The sequence below is a fragment of the Telopea speciosissima genome, chromosome 8 (assembly GCF_018873765.1).
Source record: "Telopea speciosissima isolate NSW1024214 ecotype Mountain lineage chromosome 8, Tspe_v1, whole genome shotgun sequence".
Lineage (NCBI taxonomy): Eukaryota > Viridiplantae > Streptophyta > Magnoliopsida > Proteales > Proteaceae > Telopea > Telopea speciosissima.
In genome coordinates this window covers 5,221,017-5,248,269 of record NC_057923.1, presented here as the reverse complement: position 1 = coordinate 5,248,269, position 27,253 = coordinate 5,221,017, and the positions used below count along the sequence as shown (strand labels likewise).

The 27,253-nt window shown below is 39.3% G+C and overlaps 2 protein-coding genes across 4 annotated transcripts in view; both read right to left on the bottom strand.

Annotated features, from left to right (window-relative positions):
- The window catches only part of LOC122670812 (probable pre-mRNA-splicing factor ATP-dependent RNA helicase DEAH4), a 30,398-nt gene extending 12,156 nt beyond the window's left edge, over nucleotides 1-18,242 (bottom strand). The window contains exons 1-8 of one of the 3 annotated variants that reach the window (XM_043867808.1): nucleotides 17,941-18,242; nucleotides 11,619-11,711; nucleotides 11,339-11,443; nucleotides 10,789-11,006; nucleotides 7,839-7,891; nucleotides 7,594-7,710; nucleotides 4,487-4,578; nucleotides 1,138-1,224 (exon numbers count right to left, since the gene is read on the bottom strand). In XM_043867808.1, coding sequence (XP_043723743.1) covers nucleotides 1,138-1,224; nucleotides 4,487-4,578; nucleotides 7,594-7,710; nucleotides 7,839-7,891; nucleotides 10,789-11,006; nucleotides 11,339-11,443; nucleotides 11,619-11,711; nucleotides 17,941-18,140 — 965 coding nt within the window. In that variant the 5' untranslated portion in view covers nucleotides 18,141-18,242. Of the gene's footprint in view, nucleotides 1-1,137; nucleotides 1,225-4,486; nucleotides 4,579-7,593; nucleotides 7,711-7,838; nucleotides 7,892-10,788; nucleotides 11,007-11,338; nucleotides 11,461-11,618; nucleotides 11,712-17,940 lie in introns of all 3 variants that reach the window. The other 2 variants (XM_043867806.1, XM_043867807.1) reach the window with 2 other exon arrangements.
- Nucleotides 18,243-22,094: 3,852 nt separating this feature from the next.
- LOC122670813 (nucleolar protein 56-like) lies at nucleotides 22,095-26,994 on the bottom strand. Its single transcript, XM_043867810.1, has 8 exons — nucleotides 26,697-26,994; nucleotides 25,957-26,171; nucleotides 25,702-25,859; nucleotides 25,234-25,421; nucleotides 24,902-25,154; nucleotides 23,811-23,959; nucleotides 23,552-23,704; nucleotides 22,095-22,589 (listed from the first exon to the last, which is right to left on the bottom strand). The coding sequence occupies exons 1-8, from the start codon at nucleotides 26,899-26,901 to the stop codon at nucleotides 22,282-22,284; spliced, it is 1,629 nt and encodes a 542-aa protein (XP_043723745.1). The 5' UTR covers nucleotides 26,902-26,994; the 3' UTR covers nucleotides 22,095-22,281.
- Between the last annotated feature and the right edge of the window lie 259 nt (nucleotides 26,995-27,253).

The following is a 27,253-nucleotide window of genomic DNA, read 5'->3' as shown; positions in this document are numbered from 1 at the left end:
AAACAACTTAACCGCTGAATCATCAACTACCAGGTTGGAACTGATAAACCTCTTGTTAGGCTACATTTACAGATCATTGGTACCTATAGTATCCACATCAATACCGGCCCCCATCAAAATGTTTTACCCCTTTAATTCTCCATGTAATGGGTAGGAATAGCCAAAGAATGACACTGATAATCTTTTTCTGGCTGATTGAAGGTTGATTTGAAGAACAGCCAATCCTAATGTCACCTAAACTCCAAATAGTCTTTTCTAAAGGGAAAGGAAAATAACGGTCCGAGAGATGACAAAAATCACAACAAAGTACAAGCATACGAATGGAAAATCCAAAGAATGACAATGGTAGTCTTTTTCTAGCTAACTGAAGGTTGATTTCAAGAACAGCCAATCCTTAGATCACCTAAACTTCAAAAAGTCTAAAGGGAAAGGAAAAGGAACAGTCAAGCTCCAGCATGCTGTCTTCTGCTGCCCCGGTGAAAGAGGGTTTTTGGCAATCAATAGAGTATGGATATCCATGGTCATGTCTTCTGCCGGGTCATTTGTTGTGATATGGTGGGCAAGCCTGCATTTATTGCAGCTCCATTTTCTGGTTTGATTGCAAAAGAATGGTCTGAAATGTCCAGATTTAGGTATCTTTCTTATTTGTTGTTAGATTGTGGTTAGCTTTGGCCCCCTCTTGATGTGCCGTCTCTCTGATTTAGTCTGTTTGTAGTTTTTTGGGGTCTTGCCCCTTCTCTTTTTCAGGCCCTTGTCATCCTCCCTCTGTAAGGCAGGGTCTTGTAAGTTGTTTGTTGTATTGTCCCCCCCCCCCTCTTCCATTGGTAATGAATTTTTTATTCATCCTCGAAAAAAAAACGAGAGAAGACAATAGCCACAACAAACTACAAGCATACATATGGAAAAGCCCCCTCTAACAGTGGCACATTTTTTCATATAGGGGTGGGGAATACTTGTGCATTTTATCATTATGTTTAGGGTCGGATTGTCCATTGGTATATATTTACTGTGTCTGTTTTTCTGTAAATCCTTCCCTTGTTCCTAGAGCAAAACCTGTTCTGACTTTCATAAGGGAGAGAGATAAAGGGAAAAAATTCATACAAATTGAAAGCAGCCCAAGTTGATGAAATTGTTTACCTGCTGATTTGAACAATGTCAAGAGAATACATCCCACTTGATGGATTATATTGCCGTTGCTTCACATAACCAGAATCAATGACATATCTATCATATTAACAAAGTTAAGCAACGTAAGAAAATTGGTAACCTTGAACTAAAACAAAACAAATACAAAAATTTAGACCATGACATATAAATATGATACCAAAAAATAGGCCATGAACATGGAGGTTCAAGTTTCGCATGCTATTTAAAAACAAACAAAACAAAAAACAGAAAAGGAGTTCTTAAAGCAATATGTCAAGGGTGAGTTTTCACTTCTCCCCCCACCCCCGGTCTTTTCTTGGTTAGTATCCAATTAAAGTGGAACCAAAAAGGGTATAGATATACGATGGGGCAGTTCTAATAGAGAATTTCTTTACCCCCTTGACAAATCAGCATAATTAGCACCACTCTTGTCAATATGCTCAGAAATAATTTTAATTATGCAGGTTAGATTAACAACCTATGTAACTTACAGGATAACTTAGGGTTGATGAGTGATGAGTAGGTAGGAGGATGTGGAAAACTAAGGGAAAATAATATAGAAATTGATAAAATGATAAGAGAATCATGATATGGGCAAGGTAGGACAAGACATTAAAAGCCATTGGGTAGGAAAGGGAGAAATGAGAAATCAAAGCTGTACAGTGTTGAAAAAGGAATGATATTTGAAATGTAGCATATCATGGCCTGATATCCCATGTTCTCCACAAACCAAGGGCGTGGGAAACGTGTGTGGGGTTATAACCCCAGCCAAAAAAAAATATGTTCTTGACCCAGTATTAAGTATCAGCAGGCAAATACAACTGGTACAGCACTGGATTACAGTATAATATTGAAGAAAAACCAAAAACTTTGGAAAGAGATCCAAAATTATTTTCTCGAAAGAATTCAGGCATCTGGCAAGAAATAATAAGAAAGTGTAATCGCAGTTCAAGAATGAAATAAGGATTATATACACTGATTAGAGACTAGGAATCTGCCCAGCATTCATTAATATACCTAGAACCCATAGAAAGATAAGAGAAAATAACTCCGATTTCAAAATCAAGGATATAATTGTAAGGGGAAAAAGGACTCTGTCCGGGAGCATGGTTCCTGCGCCCAGACATATGATGGGGTGAAATGACAGCCTCCCCCCCCCCCACCTTGAAAGGTGGAAATCCCACCCCTGTTGATGTTCCTGCATGCATGCTCCCAGTGGCCCCCGCGCTGGCGAGGAGGCTGCACTCCCAGACAGAAATTCTTCCCCAATTGTAAGATCTAACCTATAGTATTTTTTTTTTTTTTAATCAGAACGGCAACATAAAACCATTAGAGGGTGCAGTAGCAGAGTAATTTCAAGAGGGAGTGACGTAGATCACAACGCCATATGTACCCGCATGAACAAGCCCCAAAACCAGACCAGCAAGGTTGTGGGATTCGACAGCTGTGAGTTTTTGTTGGTTCGATGGAGCATCACCTAAGGCAGCCCCAGCCCAGAGAGGCAGAGAGAAGCATGAAGAAGATAAGAGACCAAGACATAAACTAAAAAAAAAAGGTACTGTTCACATGAACAGTAGCCGAGTTGCTGTTCACGTGAACAGTGATTTGGGCAGATATGGACAAGCTGGTGGAGATTAAATGCAACTTTGAAGACTTAAACAGTACCCGAGTAACTGTTCACATGAACAGTGATTTTGGGGCAGATATGGACAAGCTGGTGGAGATTGAATGCAACTTTGAAGACTTCTAGAAGACATTCTAATTTATTTAGTTTTTATTTTAGTGTCCTTCCTCTTGTTTTAGAAGGCTGAAATATAAAGCATTAGTAGTTTCTATTTTCAATAAGTTGCCATTGTCACTAGTTGCTAGGGTTAGTAGTTTCTATTTCCTACTTTCTATTTTCAGTTAGTTTCTATTTTAAGAAGTTTCTATTTTTTACCTTCTATTTTGTAAGCTTGCCTAAGCTATTAATAGGCCCCCTATTGTACGGAAGATCAGATTTTGGAGAATAGAATTTTCAGGCCATGTTGCCATCGTTTATTGGAGAATATCCTTGTTTCAACAGCTGGGATAGCTGTGGGTGAGAGAGCCAGGCTGAGAAAGTCATCCCCTACCCCCTTCTTCTTCTATCTTCTCTATATCCTCTTCTTCTTCTTCTTATCCTTTTCTATGTTCTTTCATATGTAAACAGAAAAAAGAAAAAAAAAAAGTTTCAGTTATTCAATTTGTTCATCCCTATTGTGTTGATCCTGGTTGCAATCGATCTCCCACTCGTTTACCTGGTTCAAGGTCGACTTTTGCATTAGGGAAGCCCTTGGTGCAATGGTAAGGTTGCTTCATTATGACCAAGTAGTCACGGGTTCGAGTCGGGAAACAGCCTCTCTGCGAAAGCAGGGGTAAGGCTGCGTACATAATGACCCTCCCCAGACCCTGCAGTTGCGGGAGCCTCCTGCACTGGGTACGCCCTTTTTAGTAGCAGAGTAAATTCAGCAGCATAGCAACTGGAGTAGGCTGGGCTGGGTTTTTGAAAACCCTGAATTCCTGATTCAGTCCAAGGGCACCTATATCCCAGCCCAAGCCCAGTCAGAGCCGGCCTGGGTCAGCCCAAAAAGCCCATCACAGAAGTGATTAAATGTATATGATAAGGAAAGATGAAAAGATTCAAACATTTAGACAAAGGGTTTGCCATTTACAAACTTTACCACCGTGCACATAAGTAGAATATGTATAGGAATTGATGTTATACAAATATATAAATAAAGCAAATGTAAATTGGGCTAGCCCAGGCTGGGTCCAACCCAAGGCCTCAACCCTAACCCAGCCTAGCCCACCTCAGGCCGGGATTTCTCAGCCTAGGCCTGGTCCGGAATTCCAAGCCCAAGCCAAGAAATTTGGGCAGGTACGGTTTTGTGGGCCCAAGGTGCAGCACTAGCAGGCGATCATAGCATATAGCCAAAAACAATAGGTTAAACAACCATTCCCCTCCCAAAGGAACCCTTCAGTTCTCTTTACACTCCCTTTGCTTCCACATAAAAGAGGTGCAAAATATAAAATTTCCTGTAATAGATAGGATTTTCAGCTGTTTATTTTGATGTAAATTGTAAAAGATGATACTGAGAAATAATAAAAAAATTATATGGAGTAAAATTCTCTCGTAAAATTTCACAACAAAACCAAGAGGGCCTTAAAAGAATTAATTTGCTAAACTGAACCCTCCAAAGGTACTCATAAGTCATAACCCTTTGCTGTAATTTTATTAATTAATTAGAAAAAGAAAGACTAAGAAACATTGGACAGGTTGTCCATCACAACTGAGCATCTTTGATAGACTTTGACTTACACAACACCATCAACAGTTAAGGATGTTTCTGCAATATTTGTGGCGACAATAAATCGCCTACAATTTGGAGGTGCTCGATTGAACACTCGTACCTGTAAGGCCAAACCAAAACATAAAGTGTCATGATAAATGTTTAATAATTTGAGGAGTCTCTAAAACAGATACCCTCCGACATGGAAACCATCAATTTAAAACTCATAATTTACGGTCAATTGTGGGTTAGCATCTGTGTTGTGCCCAGAAATAACAATGTGCTCTGGCAGAAATAAATAAAACAAGCATGTACGTGAAACTGGGAAAAGAACTAAGGGTAGAATTGGAGAGATCGTTTTAATTCTCTATTTTATTTGGGTGGGAGGAGGTGTTTAGGGGAGGTCAGATAGGTAAGTGAGTCTCATGGTTAGTAATTTAAAGGTGAAGACAAGCTTTGAACCCAGGGCGTCGTTTCTCATGAAGCTCAAGCAAACATGACAGAAGGTTCAGTTTTCAAAATTTTGAAAGTACTAAATGGGTAGTTAGTTCCGTAAGGTAAGTCTAAAAACTTTGAAAATAAGAATATCTTTTACCAAGGGGCCCATTAAACAAGGAGTCATAATATTATTTTTTAGGGAAAATTATTCAAATCGGCAAAACTTATATTATCATAAACTACCCATTTAATATGACTGGTGCATAATTGCTAAAAAAGTGTCACAAATTAGTTGTCTGCTAAAAATAAGAATGACTACAAGTAAGCATTGCATAGTGCATAATGGCATACATTGTGGAATCTGGATGTTATCCGTTGACCACTTTTTTTTTTTGGTGACTAAAAATCTATTACCAAAGCCCGAGGGGGGGGAGAGGGAAAGAGGGTGGAAATACAAAGGAGAGAGAGGGGGGGGGAAAGAAACAGACCCCAGACCCAACTAAGGGGGGATATGGGGCCGTAAAAGAGCACTATCTAAACCCCAGGATACAACAATATGCCTGTTCCTTGGGGAATCCAAAAAAGTCTTAGGAGGCAAAAAAAACTAAGCTTAGAGGAGACATCCAAAAAGATGGCTTTCCAAATCAAGTCAAAGGAACGAGAGTTGGGGGTCCATCTCCTAAGGTTCTTCTCCATCCAAATGTGGTAAAGAGCTGCACCAAACACAAGCTTGCCAATAGTGTCGCAGATAGAGCAGTCAGGGTAAGTCATGACCAGCCAAAGCCACTCTTAAGCGAAAGGGAGGGGTCTCCTGCTACGAGGCCAGACAAACGAAAGGGCTTTTTCCAGATGGTAGAGATAAAGAGGCAAGCAAAGAAGAGGTGGTCAATGTCTTCGAAACCGCTCCAACAGAAGATACAAGAAGGGGGGACAGGGATTCTCTGGTGAAGGAGGAAGGCAAAAGGTTAAGGGTTCTCCAGGCCAGGAAGCTATGGCGAGGGATGTGACCTTTGAACTAGACTAGCTTGTGCCATAGGACAGTAGGGGCTTGGGTCCTAACTAGGTTCCAGGCAGATCTAAAGCTAAAAAGGCCGTTTATGGAGAGTAGCCAAATACCCTTGACCGCATGAGCTGGGGGGGGGAATAGGGGAAGGAGGGAAGGGAATTCCAGATCAGGGAGAGAGGGGAAGAGGGGAGGTGGGCTCCAAGATCCATGAGAGATGATGGAGGATAGGGGATGCAATCCCGGGTAAGTTAATAGGAGCAGAGACAAATCAGGAATTAAGTTTAAAGAGAATGTAATATTCTGGAAACAGCCTCTCTGCGAAGTGGGGGTAAAGCTGCATACATTATGACCCTCCCCAGTCCCTGCAATGGCGAGAGCCTCATGCACTGGGTATGCCCTTTTGTAATATTCTGGAATTGGAATACTAGACTGGTGATAACATAAAAATAAAATCTGAAAACATAGGGTATAGTGTAAATAAACAGTAGTTACCCTTATTGGCAATAACAACTTAAAGTTATCTTCTACCTCATGACTGAGATGCAGAACAGGCCAAACCGAGACTGGTTGGAGATGCGAAATCTCATTCAAGCTAACGTGGTTTGAGCTGATACTTGGGAAGAATAATCTAACACTGGACTCTCATAAAACCAATCAGTAAAAGCCCCAAATGAAGTACCAAAAATCAGATAAAGCCTGCTGAAACCAGGAGAGGCAGTAATTGCAGAACCAGGATTGAAGAATAAGTCGATTCATTCCACAGGGAGAAGTTTCAGGTCTGAGTTTCTAGGGATTAACCCTAGGGAAAGAACTTACTCCCAAAATCCATGAAGGAAAGAAGGACAATCAAAGGAGATCAATCCAACTTTGTTGGGGCAGTCGATGTTGGCCAGAAACATAGTTCCAAGAAAATGACGATGGAAAGAAGAAAAGAGAAAGAGGGAAAGAGGCTTACACCTGAATTGAGAGGGAAAAGCTGCTGTCGACCACTCCGATGATCAGCACACACGAATAACTCAACCACCAATGAGGAAAACTTAAATCTCAATTCAATATATCATTCGACTCTGTCCAACAATGAAGAATACATGCTGATATATAAATTAAAACAAAGGAAATCCTAATCATATCCTGAAAGTGGAAGCAAAATCTAACTCAAACTCCATCTCCTAAGATTCTGTCAACATCAATTAAATAATAAAATAAAGGGAAAAAGAACGCTGCCCCAGCAACACCCCCTGCACCCTCTCACATGGGGCAGTGAAATGACCACCCCGCCTCTCCCCTTGGATGCCTGTGCGCTCACTCCCATGGACCCCCGCACTGGCACAAGGGGCATGCAGCCTGGCAGCAATCCTTAACTCTAAAATAAAATACAAAATAATCCCCAACTAACCCAATGTATAACTGTATCATTACTCCAACTGTCAAACCAGGTCATTCCAACCTGAGACCCAATTGGGTCAGCCTCCAGGTAGGGTTGAGTGATATCCAAGAGCTGTAATAATTTGCACCCTATGCATATAGTGGAACAAGTGATGTCACTAATGGACAGTAAGGCTCCACATGAATTTCACTGGTACTTATTCTCATCAACAAAATCAAATGAAACATGGAGTAACAGGTTTTTTTTCCCTAATAAGCAACGAGAGTTTGATTGCAACTTGTAGAAACACAATGCAGATTACTTGCCTGCATTTCAGGTGGTAAAGAACCATGAAGTGGAAGAACCACAGCATCCATGCAAGAACCCTCCTCCAAGCTTTGAACTCTCTCCTCCAACTTTTTTACCAACTTCTCTATATCATCCTATAACAGGTGTCTCACAAATTCGATTAAAAAATATTCTTCTGTCATGACTGAAACATGTAAAGATTCAGAAATAGCTGCCCTAGGCACCTGATAATATCATACACATCGTAAAGCAAACTCCTCACCTGTCCTGTCATGAATATTAATACATCTCCTTCTGGTTCCCGGACATGTATATCTGTTCGGTCCAAGTAGTTCAGTAAAAACAAGTACACAACATAAAAAACCAATACAAGTCTAGGAACCAAAATAAAACTCCGTAGACATCAAAGGAGTAGCACAACAGAGCACTAACTATGAATGAGAGAATGACCAAAATTCAAAAGATGCGAACCTAAGCGGGTGGTTTTTCCCTCTTTCTTTGAGGGGTTAGGAGCATCGAACAATCCATGTTTATCATAAGAGGTGCATATTCAATCATGCACGAAAGGTATTTCACAATGTGTCAATGATAGTGACAACCGGACGTATATCAAAGAAATTTATAGAAAACTATGCAACTGAATGGATATCCAAAACAATTTGTATTCCCTGAGAAGGACTTGGAGTTCAATCCAGGGGCGGTTATCTGGTGTCTGTGTGATGCAGTAGATGTGGGATTATTTAAGGATTAGTTGTAATTTTTCCATTTCTTATTTTATTCATGTTATTAGAATCGTAGGAAGGTAACAGTTCAATATTATTTGAATTTGTCTTCTGTTTTAGATTAGATAGAGTTGAGTCGTGTTATGATTTCAGTTGATTAGGATTTATGTTGCTTTAATTTATATAAGGGCATGTAAACCAACGATTTGAGTTGGATTTCGGAATTGAATGAAAAGTTTACCTTGTTGCTGCCCAAAGCTGTATGTATCCCTCTTTCTTCCTCGAATTCTCTCTCCCTCTTCTCGAGTATAGTCCTTCCTTTTTTTTCCTTTATTTTGCTTTCCTTCATACTCATACTGTCTTCCTATCTATCATTCCTCTCTTCTTTATTGAACCTTGTTCTTAACTGTACACCGGTACTGTCAAACCAAACGAACTGCAAGAGACTCTATCGTATTCTCTAATTAGCTATCCATTGAGTCTGAGACTTGAGGCTTAGGCAACCCTTCTACAGACGATCTAAGCCGTGTGGATTTTCCTCACAATTCAGCTTCCGCAGGGGAGAGGTTTAAAACACAGCCAGATCTGAATCCATACTTACCCGCCTGAGTTATTTCACGATATCTTTATCAATTTGCTGGTTGTTGATCCGATGGGATACAAGGGAGCAACTTGCAGATGTGTAATGCAAAAGTCAAACCTTGAACCAAGGAAACCAGTGGGAGATCGATTGCAGCCAGGATCAACACAATATGGATGAACAAATTGAATAACTCAAACTTTTATTGCTTTTTTTTCTGTTAACATATGAAAGAACATTAAAAAAAAAAAAAAAGGATATGAAGAAGGGGATATAGATAGATGGAGGGGGGATACAGATATGAGGGGGTAGCTATCTCAGCCTTGAGTCTCTCACCCACAACTAGCTCAACTGTTGAACACAAGTCTTCTCAGACCAAACACTTGCAAGCAAGCAATAGAAGTTCCACTAATCAAGTCTGAATTCAAGTACAGCTGATGGGGCCTATTTATAGCTTGGCCTAAGCTTCACAAAAATAGAAACTAAATCTAACTAAAAGGAAACAAAGGACTGAAATAGAAACTTAAAAAAATAGAGACTTCTAAATAAAATCTAAGCGTACTTTCTAAATCTGAAATTAGAAACTACTAAAGGATTTATAACTCAGCCTTCTAAACATGCAAAGATAATCAAACTAGAAACTAATATAAACTGAAAATAGAAACTAAACTATGGCAGCATTAAGATAGAATCTTCCTCCACTTGATGGGCCCACAAGATCTTCTAAAATCAATCCCAAACAAGAAAACTTTTGGCTTTGACACTGTTCATGTGAACGGTGTTTTAGTCTTTAACTTGGGTCTTCTAGATGGATTTACATCAAGGCAATATGGGCTGTAACACTGTTCACGTGAACAGTACCATGTGAACAATAATTCTTGACTCTTCTTTTCTTCATGCTTCGATCTACATCAATGTGTTTACAAAGTCTTTTTGGGACTGCGAGAGTGGATTATATTTGTAACAAGCTGGGCATGATTAACATCTATGCTCCAGCTTGAGGGGGAGTGTTAAGAGACAACATATAGTCTCGGTATTAGCGCTAGCGCTAATATCGAGAGGGGTATTTTGGGGTTTTGTTTATTCATTTTGTTGCCCTGTTTCAGATCTAACGGTTGGAGTCCCCAAGAGTTGTTGCTACATTATTCTTCTTCTCTCTTCTCCACCTTTCTTTTTTACCTTTTATTATTTACAAATTGCATATTTACATTTCCAGTAGCTAAATTATATGTAGTTAGTGTTTATAATAGGGCTAGTGTACAAGAGCATTCAGCGTACACTAGCAAACTTGGGTCCAAACCACAAGTACCATTTTGGGTGATTTTTTTGTGAAACTAATTAATGGACTAGGTGTAAAATGGTAAAAATAGGCAACACCAAAAAAAAAAAACATTTTGGGCTTCGAAACTTAGGTTTCGAATGTAGTCCAGAAAAATCCCAGGTTTTGACCTAGGATATCTCAATTTCGGCGACAATTGAAACCGGCCTCAAAACCGAAACCTTGATCCTTGCTAGTGACTGATTATCATAGAGCAAGGATCTACTGAATAATTCTGCTTGGAGCCCGAGAAAGCTACTTCATCAGGAAGATTGGTATCCCCAACACAGTAATTGATTTTTCAACCGTTTCTCAAGTAAAACAGTGGCTATGTGTGGGAAAATCCCCAAAATCCACTGCTCTATTCTTTCAGAACATTGCAAGAACAAAAGATCAAAAAAAAAAAAACAAAAAGATCAAACTTCATATAAAACTTATACACAGTTCAGGAGAAGATTGGCATGCCTTAGCAATGCAGGAGCAAGACTACGCAAACAGTAGGGAGAGCAAAGCTAACATTGTTTTCTTACATAAAAAGAACTTTATGGCATTAAACAGCTATGCAGTACAAGAAGCAAAATTTTAATCATACCAAGAGCTTTTTTTAAAGATGCCTCAATATAGCTTGTGGGACGCTCTTTGCTGTACAGTATTTCCACTGGGAATAACTTCCCAGGAACAGTAAGTATTGGACAATTGGAGAAGAATCTTGATACCTTCTCACCATCCAGAGTTGCTGAAGTAATCAGAACCTTTAAATTAGAGGAACGCATCTTCACCAATCGTTTCATCAAACCCAGCAAAATGTCACTGTGAATGGATAATTCAAGCTCATTTCACATAAAAAAGTAAAATGCAGGAGTTAAACTGAATATGAACATGGACCAGCAAAAAATCTGGACAAATCTAACATGATTTTTAGTGTTGATGCACAAAAGAGATGGTTAGAATTCAGTCTTATGTTCACTTCCATGATACTGTTTTATGGAAGGATCTGATCACCATATATTGTGCTGTTGAAAGGGAGTAAGGTTTAGAAACAAAGAAAAATCTAAGTTTCAAAAATATGTAGGCTACAGAAGATAGAATTAAGGGGAAGCAAAATACAACCAAGATCAAGAAAAACAGAAAGGGAAGTTTACGTGTTTAGACTCCTTTCATGGGCTTCATCCAAAATAATTACTGAATACTGATGTAGCTCTGGGTTAGAAAGGCTTTCACGAAGAAGAACTCCATCAGTAAGGTATCTGAGCATTCCACAACCCTAAAGTTAGAGAAGAAGAAAAAAAGGTTACCAGAGATATATAGCTTTGGGAAAAGACAAAAACAAAAGCCAAGCACACATATAAGCGTGCACATGTTTCAGTAATTATGGAGAGAGAGAAGGAGAGATCTTAAATCATATGAATATACAAGCATTACTTAATATGTGTTCTTTCTGAAGTCCTGTCCTCGAACCGTATGGAATAACCAACTTCCTCACCAAGCTGTACACCAAGCTCATGTGAAACCCGCCTGTGCATAAAAATTGAAGAGAACCCAATAAATTCAGAAAGCAGCAGACAACTTCTATATATCATTCCAAAGCAGGCAAGACATCAAAAAATTACATATCATGCTAATAAGGGCAATAAAACGCACAGTTCGAAAACTCGGCGAAATCTCAGAGATCTTGACCTGCTCGGAACAAAATTACATACGAAATATAAGACCTGCACAGTTTTGACCGAAATTTCCGACATTTTGACAAGATTTCGGTACTGTTTGTACCATCCGGTCGAAATGAGACCAAGTTTTCTATAAAAAGGCATGTCTCGAGAGTCATTTTGAAATTTCGATAGAACAACTTTTTCGTTGGTTTCGATCTGGAGAAGGGGAAAATTGCTGGAATCTTGATTTTTTGCCACATCACCAGTCCATACTACTGGAATACACTGCTGGGGTTGCCACATCACCGCAAAGAGATCAATTGTTGTTTGTTGGGGAAGATTGGCTACATTCAACTATTTACAAGGCAGCTGGGAAGGACTACTCTCGTTTCTTCTCGAACACTATGACGGGGCATGCATATGTCATGCAGAAGGAGGACAATGCACATCGGCTCCATCGGACCATGAGTGTACTTGATACAGTACATCATAGTTCATATTAGTAGACAGTCACAGACTCACAGTATTGTACTGTTAGGACATGGAAGTGAAGTAAATTGGCTGTCTAAAACCAGACGCAGGTGTAGGGATTCTTCCCTACACCAGCAGGAGTAGCCATCGGGTAGGTTTAGGGGGTTCCCTACACCAGCAGTAATCGTGGGCTGAAGTAGGATTTTTGTTTTGGTATTTTTTTAGTTAATCTTTTATTGAGTTGTAATTCTAATTAGGATTCCTAGTGCAAGTTTGAATCCTAATTACAAGTCTAATTTAGTATTCCCAGATCTGTTTTGAGTCATAGTTATTTTGAGTCCTAGTTAGAGTTTGTTTTTCTTTTCAGCCATAAGGCTATAAATATGTAAGAGCTCCAATTGAACCCCCACAATTTAATGAATAAGAAATTTGCTTTTGCAAATGTCACTATCCTGAGATAGGCTGTGAGGGTGAGATAGCCTTCACTGCCTCTCTCTCTTTCCATCGATCTGCATTCAAGTATTCAAGTTGCTTCAGCTCTGCCATAACTGATAGCTTGAAGATTCAATTCAGTTGCTGGTTTCTGCTACAAGGTTCAAGGATCCCTAAGCTAACAAGTAAGTTCATATCCCCATCCCCCAAACCCTTCAAACCCAACCCTAACATTCCCCCATACCCAAACTTCATTCCCCATACCCTAAATCCTGTCCAGGCCAATCCAGCCATTAGAACCCATCCAAACTTGGATCGAGCAACCTTCACACCCTTAGGAAAACTCGACCTGAACCCCTGCCCTGAACCCTAACTCTAAACCCTAGATCTCTTCTTTCACTTCCCCAAAACCCAAAAACCCAAACCCTAATTCATTGTTCATTCTTGTTTACACACTCAACCTCAATAAAACATCTCAGGAGCTTCAGTGGAAGACTTTCCTACACCAACTTACCCTAACCCTACCATCAAACCCTAGGTTCCATCTAACCCTAACCCTAATTTAAAACTTTCACTTATTTTGACCTAGCCAATTCCTCCAATCCTTAGCAGATCCTGGTTATTGGTTCTAGTTGGTATTCTACCCATCTAGAATTACATTAGGAAGACTAGGGTATCTATGACATATGTATTATTAACTGTACTTGGATGTTTATGTAATATGTATTGTTTACTATAATTTGTATTCTCTAAAAGTCTTTAACTATTTCTTAAATAGTTATCCAATATTATGTGACTTCATCCATTACTGCATATTTACCTGTTTTACAATGTGTAGAATAGGCAATATCACATAAGGGTTCGGCGTTTACGGTCAACCAATGATGCAAATCCAAAACACCAAATTGGGTGCTTTTTTTACAATTTGAAGATTTAATTATGTTTATTAAGCCTAAAACAAACTTCCCCTAAAGTTTCGGAGCCAACTATGGCCATTTGCTTGAGCATCAAAACGAAACCCAAAAAAAGCAATGTTTCGGCGAAATTTCGAAGTTTCAGCAGTTTCAACTTAGTCGAAACACCAAAACGAAACGATACTTCGAACTATGATAAAGGGGGGCATTTTCCTGTATAAAGCAGCTCACAAGAACAAGGCCCAACTGGACGAGACTCAAACCAACTATTTCTTCATCTTAGCTGGAAGTAGGGGTGTCAAAATTGAGCCCGAACCAAACCAAAATGGCTTGGACCAAACCGCACTCATGTCTTATTGGACAGGTTTCGGATTGGGGTATCACTGAAACCGGACCACACCGGAAACTGGGAGAACCCGACACCGAAACCGAAACCGGCTCAAAACCGGGACTGAAATCGAAACCAAACCGATCTACCCCGATAAGAAACCAATAACAACCCAAAACCCATTTAAAAATAGATTTTTCCTTAGTTTTGTATAAATATGTATGTTAAACTGAACCCAAATTGGGAACCAAAGCCGACCCCGATTACAAACCGATCCAACTCGAAACCGAGCGGAAACCGAACTTTTCTTATAGGTTTGGTTTCGGATTCACCATTCCCACACCAAAACCAACTCAACCAGAACCGAAACCAGCCCAAACCGACCGATTGACACCCCTAGCTGGAACAAGACCAATGTATAGATATAGCATATCAGAATCCTGTCTTGACAATGATACAAAGGAGCACTCAACAGATATAGTTTGTTAATTGTAGATGCTTGAAATCGATATCTACTACAAAAGGGCGTACCCAGTGCACAAAGCTCCCGCCACTATGGGGACTGGGGAGGGTCATAATGTACGCAGCCTTGAAATCGATATCTACTACCTTGCACATAATTTTTGTCTGAGCTTCAGGAAGGGAACCTTTTGTTGTCCACTTTTTTCATATAGTGTTGCACAGATTACCCTATTCATCATGGACAATCCAAACCAAATTGCATCAGACTGAGCAAAATGTGAATATACTTTGTTAACCAAAGCAAATCGGATGGAAATACCAAATTACCCAAAGACTTGACATGCTAATCACAAATTCATGCAGTAAACCTTATTTCTGCTGTCAAAGATGTGTCTGGCTCATCTTCATTGTCAATGACTCTATGCCTTGCTCTTTCTTTTTTTTCACCCCCTTTTTTCCCTCCCCTTTGAGTAAGACCTACGGGTTTTAGAAGAGAAAGCCAGACTGGAGTACAGTTATAAGATCAAGGTTTAAAGATCAGTAAAGTAAACTTACAGAACTATTGATTTAATGGAACTTACCTAGAAGCTGTCCTTAAGTATCCTACACAAAATGTAGTTTGATCAGATGATTCCAAACATATGTCAAGTTTTATTATGTCCTACAATTTCAGCGAAGACTTCCAATAATTGAAGAAAGTTTGTTTTCTTGACAATAATTCACATTAGTGGTTTTCTAAAGCCTCAATCTGAAACATATTTTATTTTTCTGAATTTTTTTTCTTTTTCTTCCTTATTTATTTTCATTATTTGGCTACCCCTCTCTGTATCTTTCTGGTAAGATTAATATGTACTTGTTCAGTCACCTTTTTTTTATTTTTTCAAATGAAGATTGTCTGATACGTGTATACAAATAAATGAGTTATAAAGATAAGATGATGGAGACTAAAAGGCGAGTCCCTAGGCACATTTACTGAAAATGTGGTCAAACAAGGTAAGTGGGACTTTGAGGGAAACACCAACGTGATGTGGAACAAAATGATGACTTGTATTAAGAGGGTTGCCAAAGAAGTTCTAGGGAAAGCAAAGGGTAGGCATCAAGCCCCTAGGAAGGCTTGGTGGTGGGATTAGGAGGTCCAAGCAGCCATCAAGAAAGAGAAATTTAAGACATGGCAACGGGTTAAAAAAACAGAAGATAAAAAGAGGTATAATGAGGCCAGAAACGAGGCTAAGAAGATAGTGAGGATGGCTCGGGCGAGGAAATATGAGGAGTTCTATATTAAGGTAAACACAAAGGAAGGGGAAAAGGCTATCTATAAAATAGCTAAATTGAGAGAAAGGAAGAGTAGAGATTTCGACCAGGTGAGATGTATAAAAAGGGAGGATGGAAAAGTATTAGTATGGGATGTGGACATTGTAAGGAAATGGGATGAATATATTTGTGAACTTCTAAATGGAGATAGTTCGAATATGACAGATTCGGTTAATTGCATTATTCATCAAGACACCACACACCATAGATATGTACGAAAGGTTGGTGTGGTGGAAGTTAAAGAAACCTTAAGAAAAATGAAAGCTGGCAAGACACCAAGCCCAGATGAAATCCCAATAGAAGTGTGGAAAGCCCTAGGAGTTAGTAGGGTATATTGGCTAACCAAGTTATTTAACAAGATTATGATCACAAGGAAAAAGCCAGATGATTGGAGGAGAAGCATTGTAGTTCCAGTTTAAAAAATAAGGGTGATATCCAGAGCTGCAATAACTATAGAAGCATAAAACTAATGAGTCGTACTATGAAACTCTGGGAGAAGGTTATTAAAGCCTGTCTGAGAAGAGAGACTCATATCTCGAAGAATCAATTTGGTTTTTTGCCAGGTAGATCCACGACAAAAGCTATCTACCTACTGAAGAGGCTCATGGAAAGATGTAGAGCTAGCAAGAAAGATCTCCATATGGTCTTTATTGACCAGGAGAAAGCCTATGACAAAGTGCCTAGAGATCTAATCCAGCATGTTCTAGTGAAGAGAGGGGTGTCGAGTAATTCTATAGAGGTAATTAAAGATATGTATGAGGGTGTGGTGATTAGTGTGGGATCTGTGAGAAGTCAGGGCAAGGAATTCCCAATTACGGTTGGGTTACATCAAGGATCAGCCCTAAGTCCTTATTTGTTTGCGCTTATCATGGATGAGTTAACCAAGAACATCCAAGACGAGGTACCGTGGTGTATGCTCATCGCCGATGATACCGTTTTGGTGGATGAGACAAAAGCAAGGATTAACGCTAAGTTAGAGTTGTAAAGATCGACCTTGGAAACAAGAGGATTTAAGATTAGTAGATCAAAGACAGAGTATATGATGTGTAACTTTCACACTATGCGGGATGATGACATGGTGAAAATTGAGGAGAGAGAGAGACCGCCAAATGACTATTTCAGATATCTGGGGTCTATCATACACAAAGAAGGTGACCTAGATGATGATGTTTCTCAAAGAATTAAAGTGGGATGGATGAAATGGAGAGGTGCGACCGGAGTACGGTGTGATTGACACATCCCCCTAAAGCTTAAAGGAAAGTTCTACAGGATTGTTGTCCGACCTGCTATGCTGTATGGGGCGAAATATTGGGCAATTAAGAAGTACCATATAGCAAAGCTTTGTGTTGCAGAGATGAGGATGTTAAGATGGATGCGCGGCAAAACTAAGAAGGATAAAGTGAGGAACGAGCGTACTAGAGCTGATGTGGGAGTTGCCCCAATCAACGACAAGCTCCGAGAATGTCATCTGAGCTGTTTTGGCCATGTGCAACGGAGGCCTAGGGATGCCCCAATAAGGAGGAGTGATCTGATTCCAATTGAAGAAGCTAAAAGAGCTGGGGCAAGCCTAAAATGACAATAGGTGAGGTTGTGAAGAATGACATGCATAGTTTGGGTCTTGTGCCAAGTATGAACTCAGATAGAGCCTATTGGAGGGCAAGGATCCACGTTGTTGACACCATGTAGTTTTGATTCTCCTGATTTCATGGGCTATCCTCTTTCCTCTAACTTTAATCTTTCATTTTTCATTTTTCATTTTTCATTTTTCATTTTTCATTTTTCACTTTTCTTATCTCATTTCTCCATTTTTTATTCTTCATTCCTTTTACTTTCCTTTCCCTTTGTGTGGATCTCTGTTTTACTTAATTTGTTCGGAATGGATCCATGTATCCGACCCCATTTAGTTGGGGATAAGGCTGAGTTTGTTTGTTTGTTAAAAGATAATGATATTTTACCTTTTATGAAATTGAAGCTAAATACTCCATACCAATTAATTAAAAATTAATAATTCTCACATGGCTAACAAATTCTGCTTTTACCTTGCTCGATATTTATGAAGGTGTCTATGCACTTGGAGAGAACAATAGCCAGTAAATATTTTCTAGAAACCGTAATCATACCCTTTGACGAACTAAAAGAGCTGCTATAGTGAAAACAATGGAGGGAGATGAAGCTACCTTGCAACTGAGACTGCAGCAACTCGGCGTGGTTGCGTGACGGCGACAATTCCAGATGTGGTGTATCCTTTTCTGTGCAATATTTGAGATAGTTGAGTACTCTTTCCTGAACCGGTTTCTCCAATTATTACAACTACTGGATTTTGATCCACGGTTTCGATAATTTTATCTTCGAATTGAGTAATAGGAAGAGCCGCCATTGATGTTCAAAAGAGAATTCCTTCCTGAACCCCTCTTTTTCCTTCCTTTTTCTGGAAAACGACGACGGCAGGCCAGACAGCAAACTACAAAACTCAGAGTGGCATTCACCAGATAACTGTGGAAGCCCGTCTTTACCAAAAGAAGAAAAAAAATGGAAGCCCGTAAACAAATTGCAGGTATTAGGGTTTTAGGGTTTGCAGAACCATCGGCCACTCACACAAGCTTGTTGATGTGCAAATGACACGAAAGCGGTGGCATCAAAAATACGCGGCCCCTTACAACGTGGCGGCGCACCTCAACTAGTATTACATCAAGTAGCCACCTGGAGTCACGACTTTATACATGTAAGGCCGTGGTTTCTATTTCTTTTTATCATCAAAAAGAAAAAATATATCTGGCTCCATTTGGTTTCAAGGGAATATGCACATAAAGAAGTGAAGTATATTTTACAGAAAATCATTTCAAGAACTCGGTCATCGAGGTATCTTGGTTTTCCAAGAATTCAAGACAAATCTTGGTACAAGTCGCACTTTTCAGTAGTTTCCAGCAGTTTTGATTGAAAAATACTAATTTTCAATCAATTTTGACCAGTGTTGGCCAGTTTTGACCAATCTAGCTTCAACCAATTTCAGTAGGTTCAACAAGATTTGACAACACATGATAGGTTGAGTTTTGCCCAGAAAATACCAGGTTTCGACCTGGTTTCAATTGAAACCCTGAGAAATCTTGATTTCCTGGCTGATCGAAGCCGGCCTAGGCACCTAGATTTGGAACCTTGCAAGAAATACAAATATTTGCCTTAATTTCCTTTTCCCCACTTCCCTTGCCACCAAACGGGGTCTTAGTTCCTTTTCCAAGCATGATTTCTTGCCACATGGCCCTCCCTTACTCATGTGTCAATTTTAAACCAATTTAACCTTTCCATGAGTCAAAGTAAAGTGGACACAAGTGGTTAAAAAGCCAATTGGCAGTTGGGTGACTCTGCGCCATGAAGAATATTATGAAATTTGAGTAGTGCAAGGTGGCCAATCCAAATTAAGACCTGAAATTCAACATTTGACCAACACTTGGTGCCCTATTCCCATTCAAAGATTATGGTTGTTCTACTGACCTTGTAGCCCAATTTATGCAAATGGTGAGGGCCAAGAGGAACATCCAAAGTGAAGCATTACCAGGATCTAACCATACTCTGGCCTCCACGTTATAAGACAGATCTCAATCGTGTGTCTAGGAGCTTTGCTCTCATTGTCCCAAGTTAAATTGGAAGCCCAACTGATACCTGGATATCTCATACCTTCCCCTGTGTAGGCTCCGCTTGGTTTCAAGTTTCAACATTTGTGAATATATCTAATTCAGAAAACTACTTCCTCAATTCCTTTTTTTTTTTTTATGGAAAAACTACTTGTATTAAAATTAGAATGAGAAAAACATATTTACATCATAGAGTAAGGGGGGGATAACATTCCTGTTGGTGATAGAAAAGGTAGCTAGGGAGCGCAGTCTACTAGTCCATATATTATTTTCATATTTAAACTGTACATCTATAAAGTTTGAGGTTTGTTCAGCTAGTTCAAAAAAGCTAGGAACAATTTGCCAAGGAATGGTGATATTCTGCTTGGCAACCAAAAGGTTATGAAGGTTCTTGTTAGTGATCCAAATTTCTTTAGTTGGATTCCATCATTCACAGCGTGTTTCCACCCCTGCAAGATTCCAATTAGCTCAGTATTCATCTCGTCGGTTGAAGTAGTAAACCTTGCAGATGTTAAAACACTCCGGTCATCTAGCAAAATGCAGTAAGCCCATCCTATAAGGCCTACATTTGGTTCAGAAAGACCTGCACAACATAAAACGGGTAAGTTCATAACATGGTTAGCGTTAGTAGATGCATCTAGATCATTGTATGTATTCCCAATGTTTTCAAGCATTTGGTTGTGCACCAGTGGTGGTTTTAAATTAAGATCTTTAATCCATTTGATAACAAGTTTGAGTACAGGGGTAGGGTCTACTGATTCCAACTTGTGGATTACTTTGTTTCTTACAGTCCAAATGAAATAACAAGTAATAATGAAAACTGAAAAAAATCAAATAGCTGTTGGTTTGTCCATGGTTTTGGATTGGAAGAGGGTAGCACAAAGCTGTGCCAAACTAGAGCTTCTTAGGTGCTCAGTTCTGAGTCTGAGGGGTCTGCAGGCCCAGAAACGTTTAGTCCATTCACAAGATAGAAAGAGATGTCAGTGGGATTCATCATGAGCACCACAGAAAACACATGTAGGCTCGATCGATGTCCACTTTGAGAGAGTGGCCTTGACAGGTAAACCTGCATTCAATACACGCCAAAAAAACATTTTAAATTTCAGATGGATATTTAGTTTCCAGAAAAAACGTCACCACTTGGATACAAGGGGCCTAGTTTGAATAAGTGGATTTAAAAGGTTTGCAGCAATCCGGGTAGAGAAGCTTCCATCTTTTGTTAGAGAGCATCTCCAGCAGTCCACAGAATCAGAAAGATTCAATTTAGATATTTCATGATTCAGGCAATTGGGTAGAATACGTGAGAGGGTTTCATAATTCCAATTTTGGTTGATGGTGAGATCACTTACCATATAGTAGGATTGGTTTTGAAGATTTGGAGGTATACAGTGGCCCGATATAGTAGGTACCAATGGGTCATACCAACAATTGGTGGTCATTCCATTCCCAATTCTTCTCCACACAATTTTTTTGAGGTCAGATAACAAAGAAGCAATACCATTACATGTCCATGTTCCTTTCTTCTTTGCCACTTTTGGGTTAAAAATGGAAGTGTTGGAGAAGTATTTAGCTTTGATTACTCTAGCCCAAAGAGAAGTATTTTCATTTATTAGTCTCCAACCTAATTTAGTTATGAAGGCTTTATTATGGATGTGGGATTTACGAAATCCCAGTCCTCCCATAGTTTTGGGAGTGCATATTTTATCCCATCCAATTAGGTTGGTTTTGTGTTTATTTGGTGGGTTGTTGTTCTAGAAATTTAGAGAGATTGAGTCTAGGGAAGAGCATATTTTTTGTGGGAACATGAGACAGGTCATTTGGTAAGATGGTAAAGAGACCAAGACTGATTGTATTAATACACCCCTTCCAGCAAAAGAAAGGCAATTTGCCTTCCAAAGGCTTAATTTGGATTTGATGCGTTGGACAAGGGGTTCTAACTCCTACACCTTAGCTTTGTGCTGGAAAAACTTGGTTCCCAAGTAGAGGGAATTAGGATTCATCTCCTTCATGCCCATCAATTTGCAAGTTCTTTTTTCTTCAAAACTGGTGTTTTTACTAAAAAAAAAACTCATTTTTAGAGAAATTTATTTCCTGACCAGTCAGGTCTGAGAAGAGTTCAAGAGTGGCCTTGATAATAAAGATATCTTCTTCAAAATTCCTATAGAAAATGAAGGTGTCATCAATAAAAAGAAAATGTACGATTTCAGGGGAATTTCTTGCAATTTTGATTCCTTTAAAGGTTCCCGTGTCCCTAACAGCACCAAGTAGACTGGAGAGGATTTCCATAGTGCGGAGGAAAAGGTAAAGTCTGAGAGGACATCCTTGTCTTAGGCCCCTCAAAGGTTTAAAATAACCAAAAGGACTGCCATTTATTTTAAAGGAGAAAAAGGTAGTGCTAATGAGGGATTTGATCAAATTTATCCATTTCTAAGGGAAACCAAGAAACCCGAGAATTTTTGTTATTCATGGCAAAAGTTTTCCTTCACCCTTGCAGAAAGATGAATCCATCACCAGTTACCCACTAGTGATTTGACCTTGTAATAAACTCAAGTGTCATCGTAAACTCCTACCCCTATTGGCCTATTGTATAATCAAAAACACCCTTCCCTCGTCCAATCAAACAGATCGATGGAAGGGATGAAGGAATTCCTCCTCCACCGTGGTTGTAGGAAAAATAGGTCCTCCTACACTGTACCTTGATGTACTAATAAAATTTCAACATGAAAATATACTATCGAACTTCAAAACCAGAAAGGGAATCAAAAAGGTAGCAAGTTCACAGACTACTTGATCCAAAATTCCAATTAAAAGGCTTGGTACATAAGCCAATACAATATGCAAAATAGGGACCTCCGAAAGATTTCTACCCTACCTGGTAAAAACACGAGGTCAATCATCATCTTCACTCTTTGATTTCTTCTTCTTTTTCTTCTTTACTTCACTAGCTGATTGGAGATCCTCTCCATTTACATCATCCTTGCTTTTCTTTTTCTTTTTCTTCTTCAGCCCATCCTGGTCTCCATTGACATCCTTCCTCTTCTTTTCCATTGCTGGCTCCTCGTAAGTCGCTCCATTTGTAACAGCTTTAGGCTCCTCCACATCCATGGACTCACCATTCACAGCAGTCTCACCTTTCGATTTCTTCTTCTTGCTTTTCTTTGCCGAAACTTCTGTATTCCCAATATTCATCTCACCATCTGCAGATTCAAAGTCAGCAAGGATAAGCAAAAGGAAAGAGAAAAAGAGCCAAGGTCTAAGCACCACATAGATAAGAGGAATTAAGGGCATAGTTCATGATGGTAAAGAACCGACGAAAGCACAACAGGTAGTAAAACCCAGAGTTCAAAGCATGTCACCAGCTTCATTACATAGACCAACTTCATAAGGTGAAGTTAACAAAACATCATGTTCATCTCGATGATGAACCCAAGCAAAATATTCAACCCTGAAACATATCCCAATATTTCAAAGCTGGCATTGAGCTGGGTTGGACTCCAGAGGCCTTTTCAAGTTTAAGATACGCATTTAAGGGCTTATGGTATGAATTCAAAATGTAAAGGATTAGTAGATGAGAAACCTCCCAGAATATAAATTCTAAGTAATTAATCATATATCCTCAAAATAAATAAAAACCACCTAGACTTCAAAATCAATATATATAGGCCCAAATTATCTTTTGATTCTGGCCTGAGAAGGGGGGGTTCTCAGCCGAGCCTAGGAATAAACCTGGCCTGGTGGTTGTTGTTTCCTTATTTACTTTTTGGGTGGGATGGGAGGGGGTTGTAGCAGTAAACTCGCCCAATTGCCAACCCTTGTGCAAGTGTCAAGGTAACTAGAAATTTTCTCGTCCTAAAATATTCAGGGTTCTCCTACAAGTACCATTTTTTAATATTACGATACACCCAACAGTTGCACAAAAAATGAAATGGTGGCCATCAACTAGATGGTGTGGACCCCAAGGAGGTTGACTATATTTTCCTCTTCTTTTTTTCCTGATAATGTGAATAAAAACATCATAAATTCATACTTCTCTATATAACCATAACACAAACAGGATGACTTGAACTTGGACCATTTCCAAATCAAAAACTTGTATAACCAATTCATATTTGTGCAACCACAAACTGGGAATTTGGGGGGGGGGGGAAGCATCTCTTACCATCTGTGACCAAATCGCTTTTGTTTTGGGTACTTTCAATAGCTGCTTTCATAACATCGAGATTTTTGCGAGGTGCAACTCCCTTGTCGTAGAAGTCCAGTCTTTCTTCAACTTGCTCCCGCAACTTCTCTCCAAAGATAGCGGAGTTTGTTTCTGTATTTACAAGATGAAATAATTGTCTAACCCAAGTATCCAACAAAAATATCATCGTGACTTAACAGAGAACGAATAAATTGCAAATCAAACACCGATGAACTACCTGAGAAACAATCAATACGAGAGGCAATGGAACACTTGTTTGCAAGATAACGAGCCATCCGGCCCTTGTTTTTTGTAGACGCCCGCCCAATAAAAGATGAATGGAAAATTAGACCATACTTTGGAGTGTTTCCCCGGGTTTTTAATGCCCTGTAAACATAAATAATAAAAGGAATTAATTATAAGATGTTCAAGAATAATTTAAAAAAAATTGGAGTGTGATTCGAGGCCCCAGTGGATGCAGGAAAACTCTTGGTCTCACACTTATATCCGAAACATGGCAGGTTAGTTGGGGCTTAAATTTTGTCAGCAAATAAAAATAAACCCCAATTGTTCTCTGCTCACATGTCAATTGTCAAGTTTCAGCCTGAAAGGAGTAGGCCACGGCAAAACAAAGCATTCAAAATTCTGATGAAAATTGAGATTAGTAAACAAAAATTAACAAGAGATAATACAGGGGGGGAAATGCCTGTTAATGGGCGGGGAAATGGTGGGATTTGAGTCTGAAATTTGACATGTGGCCAATTGAGATCATTTCTTAGAAATCCAACGGTTAGAATTTCCACACCACCTTTCAATGTAAAAAAAATTAAGTGTGCAACCAGAAATTTTTCCTAGACCAGCTAGATCACAGAACCTTCTGCCTTTAAAAAAAATAATAAAAAATCAACCCAAGATCTCCAATTATCAAGTGGCACAATCATCTTTCTGGAACGACTGCAACTTGACTCTAAGCTGGGCAAACATGTCATAGTCTATTACCCCTAGGTCCCAGGGGGACTACCGGACAAGCATAGGAGTAAAAATACATTACCGTAACCAGACAACAGGATTTCAGACATGTCAAAATAACAGATGCCTGTTTCTTGGTCAACATGAAAAAAAGGTAGAAGAGCAATTCTACAACGTTATGAAAGGTGATCAAAAGTGGTACATGCAACAATTACCACCACATTACTCAAGTATTATAGGATTAATGACATCAAATGTATTTACTATTTCCAAATTTGACAGACACAATGCAATAGTTCACAATGAGGGAAAGTTCTTTTTAGGAAAGAACTAAAGGGGCAAGTGTCCTAGACTAACTACCTGAATAGTGCTTTCTCTGCACCAAGGATCTGAAGGGTAGAAGAAGGACACTTGGCCAAATTTGTGAGACTACCGGCATGTGAAATCAAACGAGCCCCAACAACTTCACCGATCAGCGCAGCCAAATTAGGAGCAATGTCATTCATTTTGGTAACCAGATAATCATAGAGCTTCTTTCTGTACTCAGAGAGATTCATTACCCTCTGGGCAAATTGCTGGACATTAATCAAGTCGATTGGTGATAAATCCTGTCCTGCAAACAATTATAACAACAGGATGAATATAATATAGGATGTAACTTTACCATATGAAATAATTTTCAGCAGTTTTACCCATAGATGATTTGGAAGCTTCGACAATCTCTTTGGCTTTATCTTCATCTCCTATTATCTCAGCTAAAGCTGGGATTTTGTCTTCAGATAACTGAGATTTATCCTCCACAAATTTTGCAACCTTGGCATAGAGATAGTTGTCATTGACAATCTTAACAAGCTCAGGGAAATGCCATGAATACCACTCCCTACAGGAAAGTGTCAAATGAAATTAACTCAACAGAAACAAATGGTATAATGATGCAGGAAACAAATCCACACACAACCATGAGTATCCATGTGAAAATATGCCTCTCCTAGTCTCCAACATAGAACAGTTTCTAAAGAGTTTAGAAGCCAGTTAATATCATGGCATCGTTCTAATCAAGCTAACGGTGAAAGAGGATAAAGTTCACTCGGTTCTAATAACATAACTTTTAACGGCTGATCAATCAAGGTAAAACCTGAACCTAAAGGACAGCCACCAACCTGACTCTCATGGAGAAAGAGTTAACATCTTTATCAAGGGTATCGAGAAGGAAAATGGCCTGAATAACCATATTATCAACTCTGTTGACATTGAACTTCACTTTTGCTCGGCTGTAACTGTGGCCCAACCCAAGCTGTGCTTTTTCCAAATCACCAGGCTATAAAATGCGAAAAGCGGATAGTATAATATTAGGAATCGGGGTAAAATCTTCAACGGCAAAATAAAAGGAGGAAAGGCCCAATTGCATATCAAACCTTTAGGTCCTTGATAAACCTATCAAAGTGTAACCGCACACCCCTAAACAGTTCAAGAACAAACTCGTTGCTTTGGCAAGGAATTTTAGTCTCTTCAAAAATATGTGACCCAATCTTTGGCTCCGAAACTCCTAGACTGAATTTAGCCTTTTTACTTTCCTTTGTTTTGGGGAGATTCAGCGACAAGAAGTTCCTCAGCTCTTCAGTCATAAGTCCTGAAACCCAGCAAATCACAAACTATTCAAACATTCATAGTTTTAGTGTAAAGCACCAAACCTATTCCACAAGCTCAGCCTCTTCACAGAGTGTTTCAGAGAAAATAAAACTACAATGAAAGGTGGCAAAGCAATGCATTAAAGGTATTGAACTGAAAAACGGCCAAAATTTATTAGGCATTAGCCACTAAAAATTCAGGAAAGTTAACAGTAAAAATGCAGCAACTTCAAATCATATGTAACTCATTAGACGCATCTCGGCGTGCATGTGAAAGATCAAATGAGGTCAAGTAACACCTAAAGACGAAAAGATATTCTAAGGACATGAGAAACAAGTTCTAGTTCGTACTTGAACTTCAAGCACGTTTTTTCCTAAAATCTGTCAAAGGCAGAACCAATAAGAAATATCGAGGTGCAAGATAACAACTAAAGATAACCAAAAGACCCCATTCGACATTAACAAGCTTAAAACCTAGATATTTAGAAGAAAACACATAAACACATATGAGAGCTCAATTTTCTCACCTTCAGAAACAGCATTAACCTGGTTGAGAGCATCGAGGGCAGAGTCAAATGGATGAAAAGCTGCAAGCTTAACCACCTTCCCGAATCGATTAAGATCAAGCACTGAACTCCGAACAGCTTCAGTGTTCTGCCCGATCTCATCGATGCCATGAGCCAGAAAAAGAGCATAGCCAGATGCCGATTCGTATAGAAGATATAACGCCATCGAAAATAAACTATAAAGTATAAACAGGTGTTCAAAGTTCTTGAACACGAGTAGCGATGAAGGGAGGAGCTTTCCGGCACTCCTCTTTCCTTTCTACTCCGGGCTCTCTGGCTCCTATCTAGGGTGTTTTGGAGGTGGGTGATAGGAAGGAGTTACAATGAAGTGGGGCGGGGTTTAGGGTTTTTGGAAGAGGTATTGGGTGGGGTCCATGGGGATAAGTTATTGCATAAACTGAAGAACCTGTTATTGAAATGCAAAAGGCATCTTGTGCTCCGGGATTGGGAATCATAGGATCTATCTTCTTGCAATCCAACGGTTAATAATCCTTTTACGACTGATAGTATCTGTGAAG

What these genes read in the sequence shown, in the direction of transcription:
- LOC122670813 (XM_043867810.1), bottom strand. Translation starts at nt 26,901, where the DNA reads ATGGCGTTATATCTTCTATACGAATCGGCATCTGGCTATGCTCTTTTT. An exon ending in TCGTATTGATTGTTTCTCAG is followed by an intron (nt 23,705 to 23,810) that starts GTAGTTCATCGG and finishes TTGTAAATACAG; the next exon opens with AAACAAACTCCGCTATCTTT. An exon ending in AAGCGATTTGGTCACAGATG is followed by an intron (nt 22,590 to 23,551) that starts GTAAGAGATGCT and finishes TTGAATCTGCAG; the next exon opens with ATGGTGAGATGAATATTGGG.